The 18,146-nt window shown below is 43.7% G+C and overlaps 1 protein-coding gene across 2 annotated transcripts in view; it reads left to right on the top strand.

Annotated features, from left to right (window-relative positions):
* LOC143815790 (mitogen-activated protein kinase 14) overlaps positions 1 to 18,146 on the top strand; it is a 109,208-nt gene that overhangs the window by 31,124 nt on the left and 59,938 nt on the right. For both annotated transcript variants that reach the window (XM_077295389.1, XM_077295388.1), the window contains exons 3-6: positions 2,071 to 2,129; positions 2,941 to 3,052; positions 4,933 to 4,962; positions 8,290 to 8,337. In XM_077295389.1, the coding sequence (XP_077151504.1) occupies positions 2,071 to 2,129; positions 2,941 to 3,052; positions 4,933 to 4,962; positions 8,290 to 8,337 (249 nt within the window). The remainder of the gene's footprint in view (positions 1 to 2,070; positions 2,130 to 2,940; positions 3,053 to 4,932; positions 4,963 to 8,289; positions 8,338 to 18,146) is intronic.

Genomic DNA, 18,146 nt, shown 5'->3' with positions numbered 1-18,146 from the left:
ACCTACCACAGCGATCAAAATGTACTTGTAATGAATCCGGCCGGCAGATTCGGCGGGCGCACTGCGCATGCGCCCGCCATTTTCCAAGATGGCGGCGCCCATGGAGAAGACGGCCGGACACCGGGAGGGACATCGAAGCTAGGTAAGTATGGGGAGGTGGGATCGGAACACGGGGGGGGGGGGGGGGGGATCGGAGGACCGGGGGAGCGGACAGGAGGGAGGAGGGGAGCGGACAGGAGATCGGGGCAGAAAGGACGACTGGGGGGGCGATCGGTGGGGGGGGGGGGGGGGGCAGATCGGGGTCTCCAGCCATGGCAGATGCTATTGCAGCATCGGCCATGGCTGGATTGTAATATTTCACCATTTTCATAGGTGAAATATTACAAATCGCTCTGATTGGCTGTTTCACTTTCAACAGCCAATCAGAGCGATCGTAGCCACGGGGGGATGAAGCCACCCCCCCTGGGCTGAAGCACCACTCCCCCTGTCTCTGCAGATCGGGTGAAAATGGAGTTAACCCTTTCACCCGATCTGCAGGGATGCGATCTTTCCATGACGCCACATAGGCGTCATGGGTCGGATTGGCACGGGTTTTCATGACGCCTACGTGGCGTCAAAGGTCGGGAAGGGGTTAAAATTGTCACTTGGGTATTCACTTAAGCCCCTCAGTCATCTCAAATGTCATGCGGTCGCTTTTGTTAAAAAAAACAAAAAAACGTTTAACTCTTCTAACTTCCTAGTTAAAAGTTTCACTAGCAATCTAGCGATGTAAAGTAGACATTATTTTGTGTCCGATAACTATTTGGTTTAAGGGCATAAAACTGTTTTGAAAATTGCGAAATGTTCATTTTTTTTTTTTGCCAAATTTTAAATATTCAGAAATAGACGCAAATCATATCGAATTAAATTTACCACTAACATAATGTATAATGTGTCGCCAAAAAATAATCTCTGAACCACTGGGATCCGGTGAAACGTTCCAGAGTTATTACCACGTAAAGCGACACTGATCAGAAATGAAAAATTTGCCTGGGCAGGAAGGTGAACATCTGCTTCTTCATGGAAGGCTTAATAGTTTTCTAGCCTGGATTTTCATGGTGTTCCATGTACAATACATAACATGTTGTCTGATCAGCCAGCAGAATATTATTAGGCAGCAGGAGGTGAGCGGATGGATATATAGGCTTTTGGGGAAAGATTCACTAGAACTTCAGTTGAATGAGCAGTGCTTTCAGTAAATAAAATGAAAACTTGTGCTTAAAGGGGTCGTCAACTTTATCTTGTTAATGTGCTTTCTATACAATCAGATCAGGACTTCTGTCCATACAATTCCTGCCGGAGGAACATGGGACCAGACCAGTCCATCAGACAAGTCCAATTGTAAAACAGCTCACATGGAAAGCTGCTTTTGGGTTGGAGAAGGCTGATGGACTGGCCTGGTCGTATTTTGGCATATTTTAGGTTGTGCAATCTAACCTTGTGCACCACACTTATGGTTTATTTTTTGCCAGTATTGCTGAACGTTAGACTGCCCTCCTTTCCTGGTACGACATGCCCCTTCATTAGAGGGGCATGCCCCTTCATTCGCAATAAAAGTAATTTTGGCCACGTGTGCCCAAACTTTTACATGCCAATTTTTGTGAATGTAAAAAAAAAAATAATAATGTTATAGTATGATAGACTAATTATTGTCTGGCACAACAATACCAATATTGTTTTATTATTTTCTTTTATTTTTTTTACAGTGGAATATTGGTGATTTCATATTTATTTATTTTTTTTCCTAGAGGTCCTTGGGATTTGAAACTACATTCGGTCAATCGCTTATATACTGTAAAAACATAACTTTGCAGTACATAGTAAAATCGTGGTTCTCATATGTAGCTGAGCTGGTGACTAAACTGTAGCGATCAATTGTTCATCATTTAGTCACCTTGAAGTCTTAGCTTTGAATTTTTCTCTTGACATTCGGAAGTCCTCTTTCATACATTACACAGAGTTTTTAGGAGGCAGGAGCATCTTGTATAGTTTTGAATTTAGTTTAACATATTTTTATGGTTTTTTCAACAGGTTATTGGACTCTTAGATGTTTTTACCCCATCAAAGTCGTTTGAGGAGTTCAATGATGTGTAAGTACATGTCTACTGCGTATAGTGTGATTTAATTTATCCACCCTAAATGGGTTGTCTGGCTAAAAAATAAATCTAGTTACATGTAAATTAGGGGATCTCTGAAAAGTGGTCTAAAATAGCTTCCATCACACATTTCAGGCTTCAACCTGTCATAGGTACTTATTAGAACAAGTTGCCTAAGGAAGTACTGTTACAGATTGATGTCTGTGCATCATGTTACAGCAAGTTCCTGTTCTGTTCCTAGCTGAGAAGAGCATCGTGAAGAGAGAGAGACTGACTTTTTCCCGGGCTTGAAAAATCCTTCCGGGCATGCTCAGAGGGGGGAAACTGGATCCGTCGCTGGATTCCTGTGTGTGACGGTCACATAGGCTTCCATTGTAGCCGACGACGGGCAGCGCAGGATGCGTCGCTGACCGATTTTCCGACGTGCACAAAAAACGTTCCTATGAACGTTTTCTCTGCACGACGGACCACTATTTTACGACGGATCCAGTGCACGACGGATGAAACGGATGGCCATCCGTCACAATCCGTCGCTAATACAAGTCTATGGGAAAATGCAGGATCCTGCAATTTTTTTTGCAGGATCCTGCATTCACAAAAAACTACGGATTGTGACGGATTCAAAAAAACGCAAGTGTGAAAGTAGCCTAACACGGGTTGCAGCTCGAAATATGTGCGCTCCTGGCAGCCATAGACAACTTCTAGGATAACCCCTTCAATTCTCAACTGCCAACCTAAAGCTCTTGTCCATGACTAGCTTTGTATTATATTTTTAAATATACTTTATTCTCCTTTTCATGTTTAGGTATCTGGTGACGCATCTAATGGGAGCTGACCTTAATAATATAGTGAAATGTCAGAAACTGACTGATGATCATGTTCAGTTCTTGATCTACCAGATCTTACGAGGACTTAAGGTACTCTAACCTTTTGCAGGATATGGAAGACTGTCGTAGTTGTAAACTAATCTTGTTTAGCCAAATTGATTAATGGTGTTCCACTGCTTATTTTTTTTGTGTCGTATCACAGAGTTAGATTATGGGGTAATGCAAATTGTCTCTTCAGAGAGGAAGAGGACTAGAACTCTAGTGCCACCAATAGGAAGTAGTAATTCTAAAAGTTAATGTTGACCCTTTACCGAGCCTTGTCACATGACTTACGATAAAAGCCAAAACCAGATCTAAATTTGGAGACACTGTATTTCGGGGTGTTGCTCCTCGTGAGTGCGAAGTGAGATCTGGTTTGGCTGTGTGAGAGGCATCTGACCGAGATCCAAGGGGTAATGTTTCTCCTTGTGGAGGGTGACATGTTAAGCATATATAGATGAGGAGACTTTTAAGCCGCAATGCTTCCCTGGAAAATATGCAAATTGTCTCTTCAGAGAGAAAGAGGAGGTTACACATGCACATCTAGTATCTAGATTTCAGAAAGGTTCATCATTACAAATAACACCTTCTAATTGTGTGAATCGACAGTGTCACACCGCCCGCTAATATTAGGAAACGACTCGTTGAATGCATTTGGTGCTCTTTTGGTGCCTTTTACTACCTTCCTGACATTGGACGTATTGATACATCCAATGTTGGGTCCCCGTATAAGATGCAGGCTAAGTATTGCAAGTGTATTGAACAAGTGATCAGCCAATTGGTTGCTCAATCCCTCAAGGGGACAAAAAATTAGTGAAAAAAAGTAAAAAAAAAAAAAAAAATACATGTATAAACAAATATAACATTTTTTGTAATTACACATTATCCCCAATTAAAAATAGAGAAGAAATAAAACCTGTTCTATTGCTGCATTCATAAAAGACCAGTTCAACAAAGTAATGTTATGTTATGGTAAAAGCTGTAATGGGGAAAAAAAATATTAAAGCTCCAGAATTCCATTTTTTTTTTTACACATATTTTGCAAAAAAAAAAAAAAAACGCAGTAAGTAATCAAAACATCATAGTTACTCCAAAATAGTATTGATAAAAGTGTCAGCTCGAAGTGCAATAAAAAACCCTCACACAGGGTTCCATCCATGTAGAAAATGAAACGATTGTGGGTGTCACTTTTTCTGTTTTTTTTCTAACAAATTGCACATTGAGTGCCGTAAAATCAATAGCCAGCAGTTTTTTTTTGTGCCTTAACTACACTCATTTTTTTAGTACACTGAATAGTAAAATGGTGTCGTTCAAAACTACAACTTGTGCCAAAATAAGTAAGCCCAGGTTTTTGGATGGGAAAAAAGTAATGGTTATTGGAAGAAAGAGAGCAAAAAATGTAAGTGCAGAAGTAAAAAATCACCCAGTCAAGAAAGGGATAATGTCACTGTATACTATAATATTATAGATTGAAAATAAAGAAGAATATTTGGTATTGGTATATCTATGAAAGTCTAGTCTATGAAAATGTAAAATTATTTACTCATACCGTAAACTCTGTAATGAAAAAAATAAATAAAAAAATGGTATATATTTAAATGGAATATATAAACATAAGATCCTTTTCCAGTTTAAAGTGAACCTCTCACCAGGTTTGGCCGAAAAGAGGTATGGCCATCACCTTTCCGGGCTGGTATACAGAATTCTACAATGCTGTATATCTTTCCCCAACCTGACCTGGAGGAAAAGAAAAATAACTACTTATACTCACCTGCGGGGCGGTCCGGTCCGATGGGTGTCGCAGGTCTTGCTCCGGCACCTCCCTTCTTATTGCGATACCATCCTCCTGCTTGCTTCATGAGTTTTCTTTGTTATTCACTGTTATTTAAAACGCAGATCCCTAATAATAATTTCCTTTTCTCTTATTTTAGTATATTCACTCAGCTGATATTATCCATAGAGTAAGTAGCATCGCTGATATGTTTCTGATAATGCTATATGTGAACAAATGTTAACCTTAAAGGGGTACTTCGTTCCCAGACAATTAGTACGGTAATATCCAGAGGATATTCCACAAATCTCTGGGATCTGCACCTATCTTGAGAATGGGTTTTGAATTTTTTTTTTCTTTTTGTAATGGAAGTTTTGAATGTAGCTAAACTAAGCATATGTATGTAGTAGTATGAAAAATTGCCAAAGAGAATTGAATACAGGGAAGGAAAAAGTTGATCCAGCTCCTGATCCACAGTTCAGGGAGGCATGGTAAAATCATGAAGTCTTTTTTCCTAAAGAGTAGAAAAAGTCATGCAATTGCGTTCGAAACGCGTATGGTATTCTCAATTGTCTGGATCAACTTTTTCTTTCACAGCATGGCTCACGGGCTTCTGTGTAAATCGAGCTACATTGAAGGGTGAGCTGTATTGTTTTTCTCTTTCTATTCATTCTAAAGAGAATGAATGCATATCTGGCCATCGCTCCATTCCTCGTCAGGAGCCCGACAGATCTAGTTTATGATCGGACTTTTATGACATATTATGAGGATATGCAAAAAAGAGCGGTGTAGAGCTCGCCACACTCATCCAGAAGATACAAAGCTGAGGTGACTGCATCGGAGGGTTCCTGATCCTGCTTATGCGTCACCGCAAAATGGAGCGGTAATAGTGGTAATTTTGAGGCATTTCATCTTATGAATAAAAAGTTCCTTTATTATGAATCTATAAAACTGAGGAAATCCATGTGAGGGTCAATTAAAAAAACTATTGCAATACTGGCGCACACAGGCACCCTTAATCGTAGTATACTATGATAAGGGTCGCCTGTGTGCAATTCTCACATGGATTTGTTCATTTTTCTTGATTTACAATAAAGGAAATTTTTATTCATTGGATGGAAGTGGCGAAAATGTCCCCTTTTTACCGACCTATGAGGGTAAGCAATAAATGCTCAATATAGGAAAACTATCACCAAAGCCACGGAAATTACTACCAAACTAACCCCCTAACCACTGTACTGACTACATAGATGACGCTAACTATCATTCTAACCCCATCCACTGTAATGACTACCAGACTACTCCCCAAACTACATTAATGACTGTATAGGTGACAGCCAAACTACATATCAAACCTAGGTAATGGCTGTAGATGATGATGACTATCAAACTACACAACTAACCACTGTAATGACTACCAAAGTACCCCCCAAACCACTGTACTGACTGTATAGGTGACAGTGACTGTCAAAATACACAACTAACCACTGTAATGACCGAATAGATGACGTTGACTATCAATCTCAACACCAACCACAGCAATGACTACCAAACTAAGCCGCAAACCACTGTAATGACTGTTTAGGGGACAAAACACCGGTTCTGAATGTGTAATTCGTTGTATTCACTGGTAATCTCTCACAACCAGCCCAAAAACAGTCTGATTTAAAGGACACCTAACATCACCCAATAACACTACTTACCTGCAGATATAGGGGTGATCTGCAGGTAATTGGCATTAAAACCCGGTGTAACCAGCTGACTTGAAGTGCAGCTGTATCGAGAAAGTGAAGTTTTATTCATGGACTAGTCATTGTGCAACAACTCTGATGCCGGGAGTGCGGCTGTAATCCCATCCCAGCACTTTGAGTCCCAGCTTGCTCGGCGCACATACACGCTGCAGGCCTGGCTGGGGAACCCAGGTTTTTTAGAAGGCACACAACCCCTTCAGCCACTGGTGGACACAGACTGAAAAGGTTCCCTGCGCAAGAACAATATATAGGCCCTTTGCAGTCCAATAACTTATCATAATACACAATTTCACCTTCTTTGGTGGCAGAAATGGGCACCGTTACCTCTCGGGCCCCTGTGCTGCTGCCATTGATATGTCCGCCCTTGCCTTCAGCTAGTTATGTACTATGTAACAGCAGGCCGCTGTGTCTATAGCTTAGCTAACACCACAGACAATACACAGTATTTATATATCAAACTCCACTGACATAACCTGTGTATGAGGCTGCCATACTAAAGGAATATCCCTGTCTGCTCACGGTCACGTAAAGAGGTAAGCGGGAAGGTGAAAATATTTATATTCATACTTTCTGGACCGTGTGCATTTATTGTGCACCTTTCCTGCTCTCATGAAGGAATGGTTTTTGGAAGAAACTAGCTACGTTTTACAAAGTGAGACAATCCTTTAAAGGAAAATATTGTGACTGGTCTGCAAAGCTATGAAACCAAATGGGAAAGATGGGTAAGTATTTATAAAGGTACCGTCACATTAAGCGACGCTGCAGCGATATAGACAACGATGCCGATCGCTGCAGCGTCGCTGTTTCGTCGTTGTGTGGTCGCTGGAGAGCTGTCACACAGACAGCTCTCCAGCGACCAACGATGCCGAAGTCCCCGGGTAACCAGGGTAAACATCGGGTTACTAAGCGCAGGGCCGCGCTTAGTAACCCGATGTTTACCCTGGTTACCAGTGTAAATGTAAAAAAACCCAAACACTACATACTTACATTCCGGTGTCTTGTCGCGTCCCCCGGCGTCCGCTTCCCTGCACTGTGTAAGCGCCGGCCCTAAAGCAGAGCGGTGACGTCACCGCTGTGCTCTGCTTTACGGCCGGCTGGCGCTGACACTGGGGGACGCGACAGACATCAGAAGGTGAGTATGTAGTGTTTGGTTTTTTTTACATTTACAATGGTAATCAGGGTAAATATCGGGTTACTAAGCGCGGCCCTGCGCTTAGTAACCCGATGTTTACCCTGGTTACCAGTGAAGACATCGCTGGATCGGTGTCACACACGCCGATCCAGCAATGTCAGCGGGTGATCCAGCGACGAAATAAGGTGCTGGCCTTCTAGCTCCGACCAACGATATCACAGCAGGATCCTGATCGCTGCTGCGTGTCAAACACAACGATATCGCTATCCAGGACGCTGCAACGTCACGGATCGCTATCGTTGTTAAGTTGTTCAGTGTGAAGGTACCTTAAGCTCCGCATTCTCCCTGCCACCTCCCATCAGGTTGGTCATTCTTGAAGTGCCAAGCTGCTTAGTTTTGCCATTTATTTATGGGGCGTGTTGACTGCTTTTAAAACCTTTTTGGATTTTTGTCTGCGGTTCTCCACAGTAGTAGAGCTTATAAAATTCACCTTTCTCAACCATTACAGATGATTGCACTCAAATATGTTCTTTACATATAACCTCTCAGTTTATGCCATTGCGTATATCTTATTTATAATTTTATATTTTATTGGATTGTGTTTTACATCTTATTTGTCTCCTCGTGTCTGCAGGACTTGAAACCTAGCAACCTTGCTGTAAATGAAGATTGTGAGCTGAAAGTGAGTGACCCTACATTGCTTAAAACAGTTGTTCTGTAAAGAAGCCCCTACCTCAACATGCTGATCCCTTTGTTCCCTGACACCTGATAATCTGGAGTATCATCCCCTGACTCACATTTTGGCCAATCTTCCTCAGACGGGGGAAGGTCTTCTGAGGAAGAGTGGCTGAAATGTGTGTCGGGGTGCCACTGATGTGGTCTGGGTAACTATACTACTTGCTATGTTTTGATGATATGACTGTGTCTTGCGTTGTATGGCTGTGATTATAATTGCTCCTTGGACTTATCCATTCACAGCACACTCCACTGCCCTTGTGAACAATTTATTTTGCACTTTACTGTGTGGATAATACACCTTTGGGTTGTCTGCATACAGGGCATGGATTTTTAAAAAATAGACATTGATTTTCTTGGATCTACTTCTGTATAATATATTGGACTTTGCACTCTGTGTAATACGTTCCGTATATACTAGTGTATAAGCCGAGTTTTTCAGCATATTTTGGTGCTGAAAATGCCCCCCTCTGCTTATGGAACGCCCGCCAGGGCCGTGGGGTACTCGGTACCGGGTCCGGTACTTAAAGGGAAGTGTCTCGGCGGTGGTGACCCGGTCCGTGGCCCTGGGCGCCCATGTTAAAGGGAAGATTTTTAAAGTGGTGTGTGAAATAATAAAAGTTTGTGACGCCACCTGTGGTATTTGGTCAGGGGTGACCAACGCTGCTTAAAGGGGTCCTCTGGGGTGATGTTATGGCAGCAGGGATGGTATAGCTTCCCACAGGTGAAGCTGGGTCCCCAGGGCTCCCAATATAGTAGGGACAGGTGGTAGGTGGTGTAGAAAGAAACAGAGGACACAAGGTTGCAGTCTCTTTACCTCTTTACTGTAGAGTTCAGGCAGCCACAGTCCAGGGTACCGGATCACAGGTGCTGGTGGTGGTCTGGCTGGCTTGGAAGCATCTCAGGAATCCCCCTATCCAGATGGAGTTGGAAGCCTTCCCTCTAGCGCTGTGGTGTAGTCCCTTGCTGCCTTAGGCCTCACACAAGGTCCTCACATTCTCTGTCCCCCTTTAGGTAGAACACTAACCCGTACGACAGGTAACTCGAACCTTTTTACAGGATCTCTATCACGATCCGGGATCTATCTGTTACTGTGTCCTCGGGTGTTAATGGTGGACAGGTAACTTGAAATCTAGCTGTCCGCCGGTTTCTGCCATGGAGTATGAAGTTACCCCCACAACCTCGGTCTTTCGGCTACCGGTAAATGTGCTCAGCGTGGAGGAAGTGCACTCGCAGCTTCTCTCTCCAGCTCTTCACCTCGCCTTTGCTCCTTTCAGTCTCTTTACAAGTTGCTCTGCTCTCTTTTTCCTTCCCAGGAGCTGCAGAATCACTCGTCTGCACGGCCCCAGCTTTCCTTCCTCACCCCTCGCTCTCCTCTCACCAACTGCATCTCCAACTGCCTAGCAACTGACTCCTCCTCCCGACTAAAGAGATTAGCTCCCCTGATTTTGGGTGTAGAGATCCCCCTTCTGGCCTGAAGTCAGAATGGTGTTGTATGTGCTAATTACCTGTTAAAAGGAATCCTCCATCACTCTCCCGTGAGGAAAGCAATGCCACTGTGACAACCAGGACCCTAGGGCGTCACACTTATATTCAAGTCATTGTCTCTGAAGACTGAGGGGGAGCAGCGGGTCACAGAGGTAGCAGCCAGCTGCTGCAGCTAACTCCTGTGCCCGCTGCTAAAGAGAAATTAATATTCACTGTGCTGGCAGTGGATAGGAATGCGGAGGCCATGCATACAAGGATAGGGATGAGGAGCCATGCATACAAGGATAGGGATGAGGAGCCATGCATACAAGGATAGGGATGAGGAACCATGCATACAAGGGATAGGGATGATGAGCCATGCATACAAGGATATGGATGAGGAGCCATGCATACAAGGATAGGGATGAGGAGCCATGCATACCAGGATAGGGATGAGGAGGCCATACATACAAGATAGGGATGAGGAGGCCATACATACAAGAATAGGGATGCAGAGCCATGCATACAAGGATGAGGAGCCATGCATACCAGGATAGGGATGAGGGGGCCATGCATACCAGGATAGGGATGAGGAGGCCATACATACAGGGATAGGGATGAGGAACTATGCATACCAGGATAGGGATGAGGGGTTTAATGCATACCAGGATAGGGATGAGGGGGTCAATACATACCAGGATAGGGATGAGGGGGCCATGCATACCAGGATACGGATGAGGGGGCCACCATGCATATCATTATAGTCATGAGGGGGCCATGCATACCAGGATAGGGATGAGGGGACAATACATACCCGGCTTATACTTGTCAATACATTTTCCCAGTTTTTCGTGGCAAAATTGGGTGCCTCGGCTTATACTCGGGTCGGCTTATACTCGAGTATATACAGTTCCCGGGGGATATTCCAACACTTCCCAGCATTTACTCGTTTACTTGTTGACCTGCTTACTCCTCTGTTGCACATTGCACTTTTTGTAACTGGCACTTTTCAGGAATCTACCTCATTACTTTGATTTATGCATTTTATATTTTTATCTCACTTAAAATGACTGTAATGACTTACATTATGTTCACTGTGATGGATAGTTCATAACCTTAGCCAGTTATTATCTTTATATATGACAGGTACAGACATCTTTCCTGTTGGATGACCTATATGTATGTGTACCATATTGAGTGTCTGGTTTTACTATAGATATCCTTGATGCCGTGATGTTGGCCATACAAATTAATCCCAGTCACACTTGTGTTCAGTATTTCATTTTTTGTCATTCATTTTGGCATCTCCATTCTTTATATGTTTTTATCTATTTTTTTGTGTCAATCAAATGTATTCATTTAAACCTGATGGTTTTTCGAAGACCTTTTTTTCCTCTGCAAGTTTTTTTTCATATACAGGTCCTTCTCAAAAAATTAGCATATAGTGTTAAATTTCATTATTTACCATAATGTAATGATTACAATTAAACTTTCATATATTATAGATTCATTATCCACCAACTGAAATTTGTCAGGTCTTTTATTGTTTTAATACTGATGATTTTGGCCTACAACTCCTGATAACCCAAAAAACCTGTCTCAATAAATTAGCATATTTCAACCGTCCAATCAAATAAAAGTGTTTTTTAATAACAAACAAAAAAACCATCAAATAATAATGTTCAGTTATGTACTCAATACTTGGTCGGGAATCCTTTGGCAGAAATGACTGCTTCAATGCGGCGTGGCATGAAGGCAATCAGCCTGTGACACTGCTGAGATGTTATGGAGGCCCAGGATGCTTCAATAGCGGCCTTAAGCTCATCCAGAGTGTTGGGTCTTGCGTCTCTCAACTTTCTCTTCACAATATCCCACAGATTCTCTATGGGGTTCAGGTCAGGAGAGTTGGCAGGCCAATTGAGCACAGTAATACCATGGTCAGTAAACCATTTACCAGTGGTTTGGGCACTGTGAGCAGGTGCCAGGAAGCATGAAGTGCTCCAAAATCTCCTGATAGCTAGCTGCATTGACCCTGCCCTTGATGAAACACAGTGGACCAACACCAGCAGCTGACATGGCACCCCACACCATCACTGACTGTGGGTACTTGACACTGGACTTCAGGCATTTTGGCATTTCCTTCTCCCCAGTCTTCCTCCAGACTCTGGCACCTTGATTTCCGAATGACATGCAAAATTTGCTTTCATCAGAAAAAAGTACTTGGGACCACTTAGCAACAGTCCAGTGCTGCTTCTCTGTAGCCCAGGTCAGGCGCTTCTGCCGCTGTTTATGGTTCAAAAGTGGCTTTACCTGGGGAATGCGGCACCTGTAGCCCATTTCCTGCACACGCCTGTGCACGGTGGCTCTGGATGTTTCCACACCAGACTCAGTCCACTGCTTCCTCAGGTTCCCCAAGGTCTGGAATCGGTCCTTCTCCACAATCTTCCTCAGGGTCCGGTCACCTCTTCTCGTTGTACAGCGTTTTCTGCCACATTGTTTCCTTCCAACAGACTTACCATTGAGGTGCCTTGATACAGCAGTCTGGGAACAGCCTATTTGTTGAGAAATTTCTTTCTGGGTCTTACCCTCTTGCTTGAGGGTGTCAATGATGGCCTTCTTGACATCTGTCAGGTCGCTAGTCTTACCCATGATGGGGGTTTTGAGTAATGAACCAGGCAGGGAGTTTTTAAAAGCCTCAGGTATCTTTTGCATGTGTTTAGAGTTAATTAGTTGATTCAGAAGATTAGGGTAATAGGTCGTTTAGAGAACCTTTTCTTGATATGCTAATTTATTGAGACAGGTTTTTTGGGTTATCAGGAGTTGTAGGCCAAAATCAGCAGTATTAAAACAATAAAAGACCTGACAAATTTCAGTTGGTGGATAATTAATCTATAATATATGAAAGTTTAATTGTAATCATTACATTATGGTAAATAATGAAATTTAACACTATATGCTAATTTTTTGAGAAGGACCTGTATCTAGAGTAGTTAGGTGCTCCAGCTATATCCGTATGGAAAGCTGTTTTAGGCATTCTGAAATATCCACATTAGTTCCCTTTCAGAAGTTCTCGTACATAACTAATAAATGGGAATCCTCTATGCGGTCCATTTGCCAAAATGGAAAAGGGTTATGCTAATGAAAAGAGAAACCTTATCTTGTGTAATTGGACTTGTTTGACAACTTTATCAAAGCGGTTAGGAACCATCTACAAATTAAGGATGCAGGAGGCCCATCTTTGCCTCTGCCTGAGTAAGCAGAAGCTTTACTGAATGGGTTTTGGTCCATAACTTTATCCTTCCTGGAGTGCACTAGAAGTCATTGGTAAAGCTCAGGCTCCATCTGTTTATATCATGGACATGCCAACTTCTGTTGTAGCCATTTGTAGGTTGGCCTGGCTCGAATGCTGGTCAGCAACCTTTAAAGGGCCACTGTCGCCCCCATCCAGCCGTTATAAACTAAAAGAGCCACCTTGTGCAGCAGTAATGCTGCATTCTAACAAGGTGGCTCTTTTAGTTTTAGGTTCAAGTATACCCCAAATAAAGCGTTTTTATACTTAGCCACAATTCCTGTCTCTAGCCAGGTAGGCGGGTCCTCACTCCCCAGCTTGGCCAGCTCCTCTGCCGTCACTCCAATCTTCCTGCGCTTTCGGCGCCGCCCCCTCAGCGCTGTTATCGTTTCAAAACCGGCGCCTGCGCTGTGTACTGGTGTCCTGCGCAGATGCAGCATTAGGCTACTTTCAGACATAGCGCATTTTTGAGCGCTATTTTGCGGGCGCTTTTCAAAAATGCGCAATGTCATTTTCGTCTGCCGGCGAAGTGAATGAGAAATTCACTTTGCCGTTCAGACACACCGCAAAAAAACGCGGCGCTTTTGTCTGCAAACACGCCGGCGTAAAAAGAATTGACATGTCAATTCTTTACGCAGCGGCGTGTCTGCGTATCCCCATAGGGCCCCATATTACCGTCCACACACAGCGCCTTTGTCCTGGGTGTCGGCGTCTTTGTACGGAGGGGTTGACACCCAGGACCGGACGTGACGTCGGACAGGAAGAGGGAAGCCCCCGCCCCCCAGTGAAGCAGCATGGAGTCCTTAAACGTGGGGCTGCTGATCGATTTGGTATGTGTGTGTGTGTGTGTGTGTGTGTGTCCCCATGCGACGCTAGTGCCACCATTGTGCTAAGTCGCCGTATGGGACTACTACTCCCATCCGGTATTAGGATGGGAGAGTTGTCCCTGTGTCCGGCGACTTAGCACAATTGTAAAGTTACACAAAACACCTACACACAATACACATACATGACACACAGTACATACAACACATAACACAGAGTATATACTCACCAACAGCACACTTGTAGGCGAAGCCCTCGATCCTCCAGGAAAAAATCCAAAAATAATAAACCAAATTCATACTCCCTGTCCGCAGAATCCATAAAACGAGTGTCCCACGCCGATCGGCTGCTCTCCGGCGATACACTGCCAGGAGCGAAGCTCCTAGCAGTGTATCGCGTACTGTTCCGGAGTTCAATGACTCCGGCGTCTCGGTTAACGGCAGTACAGCTGCGTTGAACTTTCCCACGCAGCACTGCCGTTAAGCGAGAGTGCCGGGGTCAATGACCGCCGGTAAACTCGCTCGCGCATGCGCAGTGACACACCGACAGGAACTATGGCTCCTGTCAGTGTGTTGCTGCAGCCGTGGAGAGCAGACATATCTCTGGATGTGTCTGTTCTCCATGGAAAATCTTGATATGTGGCACTTAAATATGTGGCAATTAAATACGTGACACGTGGCACTTATACGTGATACGTGTCACTTAAATACGTGGCACTGAAATACGTGATACGTGGCACTGAAATACGTGATACGTGGCACTGAAATACGTGGCACGTGTCATTTAAATACGTGGCACGTGGCACTGAAATATGTGGCACTTTGATACGTGGCACGTGTCACTTAAATACGTGGCACGTGGCACTGAAATATGTGGCACGTGGCACTGAAATATGTGGCACGTGGCACTTTGATACGTGGCACGTGGCACTTTGATACGTGGCACGTGGCACTGAAATATGTGGCACTTTGATACGTGGTACGTGGCACTTTGATACGTGGCATGTGGCACTGAAATATGTGGCACGTGGCACTTTGATACGTGGCACGTGGCACTTTGATACGTGGCACTGAAATATGTGGCACGTGGCACTTTGATACGTGGCACGTGGCACTTTGATACGTGGCACGTGGCACTGAAATATGTGGCACGTGGCACTTTGATACGTGGCACGTGGCACTGAAATATGTGGCACGTGGCACTTTGATACGTGGCACGTGGCACTTTGATACGTGGCACGTGGCACTGAAATACGTGATACATGGCACTGAAATACGTGCGTCACTGCAGCGTGGCACGTGGCACTTTTATACGTGGCACGTGGCACTGAAATACGTGATACGTGGCACTGAAATACGTGGCACTGAAATACGTGATACGTGGCACTTAAATACGTGGCACGTGGCACTGAAATACGTGGCACTGAAATACGTGGCACTGAAATACGTGGCACTGAAATACGTGGCACTGAAATATGTGGCACTGAAATACGTGGCACTGAAATACGTGATACGTGGCACTTAAATACGTGGCACTTAAATACGTGGCACTTAAATACGTGGCACTTAAATACGTGGCACTTAAATACGTGGCACTTAAATACGTGGCACTTAAATACGTGGCACTTAGGCTATGTTCACATTTGCGTTGTGCGCCGCATGCGTCCTTTTTTTGATTGATTTTGGACGCAGCAAAAATGCAACTTGCTGCGTCCTCTGCGGCCGGATGCGTGCGCTGCAGTGACGCATGCGGCGCAAAACGCAAGTGCGACGCATGTCCATGCGTCCCCATGTTAAATATAGGCGCGCATGACGCATGCGGCGCCCGACGCTGCGGCGCAGACCGCAAATGTGAACGTAGACTTAAATAGCTGGATAGAGCTGGATCCGCGGGCTGTGATCTGGCCTACGCTCAGCACTCTGCGGAGCGCTGTCATTCAAAACACGTCCACTCATTTTGGTGTTTAGTCCCAAAATGGAGGATGGAAGAAGAAAAGGGTTGGACAAGGAAATGACATCATTTCTTTTTTTTTTTTCCCCCACTACAGTTAAAGCTTTATTTGTGTCAAACACAGACAATCTGCAGAGAAAACTGCATAAAAAAACGCACTAAAAACCGCATCAAAAACCGCATCAAAAACGCACCAAAAACGCACCTGCGTTTTCTGCCAAGAGCTGCGGTTTTTGTCCTGAAAAAAAAAGGATTGAAATCAGGATCGTGTGAACATACCCTTACCGTACAGGGTTACGAGGGGGGGCGTCTGACTGACGCCTGCCCTAGTAACCTGGGGTTAGTGACAGTGGGGTTAGTAAACCCCAGCTGATGTCTGTTCCGCTTGCTGAGGCGTCTTTGGCTCAAGGCCATTGCAGCTGGCAGAATCGACATGATGTTAACTCCAGTGTGTATTGTATTCCGAGTCATAAAGACAGGAAATGACCTCAATGACTCTTTTTTTTTTCCCCTTTTTTTTTTTTTTTCAAACAAACTTTATTTTCAGTACACAATGCTGAAAAAAACGCAGCTGCAAAAAACGCAGCAAAAAACGCAGTGTGTGAAAGCAGCTGCGTTTTTTGCCTGCGTAAAAAAACGCAGGTAAAGCAGCAGCAAAATACGCGCGCGTAAAAATACGCAGCAAATATGCTGTGTGTGAAAGTAGCCTTATTGCTGCACAAGGTGGCTCTTTTAGTTTATAACGGCTGGAGGGGGGTGACAGTGGCCCTTTAAGTGTTCTTTGAGTGCGTTACTTCTTTGCTAGTTGCCACCTTTCTGAAACCCGCTTGATCAAAATTGTATCCAAAGACCGAAGTGGAAAGAGATTTCAGTTTCCATACTAATTCTTTGATTCTTCACAATTCCTTGCCTTAGTCAATTCTTATGTGGTTAATAAAAATATACCAAAGCAAAAGCTCTACCCATGGTATAATATTGCATACGTATTTTGCGGTCTTTTCTACATCTTCACTTTACTTGTCTTGTAAATTACAAGATTCCTTATGCATTCCTTCTCTTTTAACCCCTTCATGACCCAGCCTATTTTGGCCTTAATGACCTTGCCATTTTTTGCAATTCTGACCAGTGTCCCTTTATGAGGTAATAACTCAGGAACGCTTCAACGGATCCTTGCGGTTCTGAGATTGTTTTTTCGTGACATATTGGGCTTCATGTTAGTGGTAAATTTAGGTTGATAATTTCTGAGTTTATTTGTGAAAAAAACGGAAATTTGGCGAAAAATTTGAAAATTTTGCAATTTTCACATTTTGAATTTTTATTCTGTTAAACCAGAGAGTTATGTGACACAAAATAGTTAATAAATAACATTTCCCACATGTCTACTTTACATCAGCACAATTTTGGAAACAAATTTTTATTTTGCTAGGAAGTTATAAGGGTTAAAATTTGACCAGTGATTTCTCATTTTTACAACAAAATTTACAAAACCATTTTTTTTAGGGACCACCTCACATTTGAAGTCAGTTTGAGGGTTCTATATGGCTGAAAATACCCAAAAGTGACACCATTCTAAAAACTGCACCCCTCAAGGTGCTCAAAACCACATTCAAGAAGTTTATTAACCCTTCAGGTGTTTCACAGCAGCAGAAGCAACATGGAGGGGAAAAATTAACATTTAACTTTTTAGTCACAAAAATGATCTTTTCGCAACAATTTTTTTATTTTCCCAAGGGTAAAAGGAGAAACTGGACCACGAATGTTGTTGTCCAATTTGTCCTGAGTACGCTGATACCTCATATGTGGGGGTAAACCACTGTTTGGGCGCACGGCAGGGCTCGGAAGGGAAGGAGCGCCATTTGACTTTTTGAATGAAAAATTGGCTCCAATCTTTAGCGGACACCATGTTGCGTTTGAAGAGCCCCCGTGTGCCTAAACATTGGAGCTCCCCCACAAGTGACCCCATTTTGGAAACTAGACCCCCCAAGGAACTTATCTAGAAGCATAGTGAGCACTTTAAACCCCCAGGTGCTTCACAAATTAATCCGTAAAAATGAAAAAGTACTTTTTTTTCACACAAAATTTCTTTTAGCCTCAATTTTTTCATTTTCACATGGGCAACAGGATAAAATGGATCCTAAAATTTGTTGGGCAATTTCTCCTGAGTACGCCGATACCTCATATGTGGGGGTAAACCACTGTTTGGGTGCACGGCAAGGCTCGGAAGG

This window comes from Ranitomeya variabilis, chromosome 3 (assembly GCF_051348905.1).
Source record: "Ranitomeya variabilis isolate aRanVar5 chromosome 3, aRanVar5.hap1, whole genome shotgun sequence".
Lineage (NCBI taxonomy): Eukaryota > Metazoa > Chordata > Amphibia > Anura > Dendrobatidae > Ranitomeya > Ranitomeya variabilis.
Note: the sequence above shows the minus strand (reverse complement) of the source record. Positions and strands in the feature narration are given on the sequence as shown.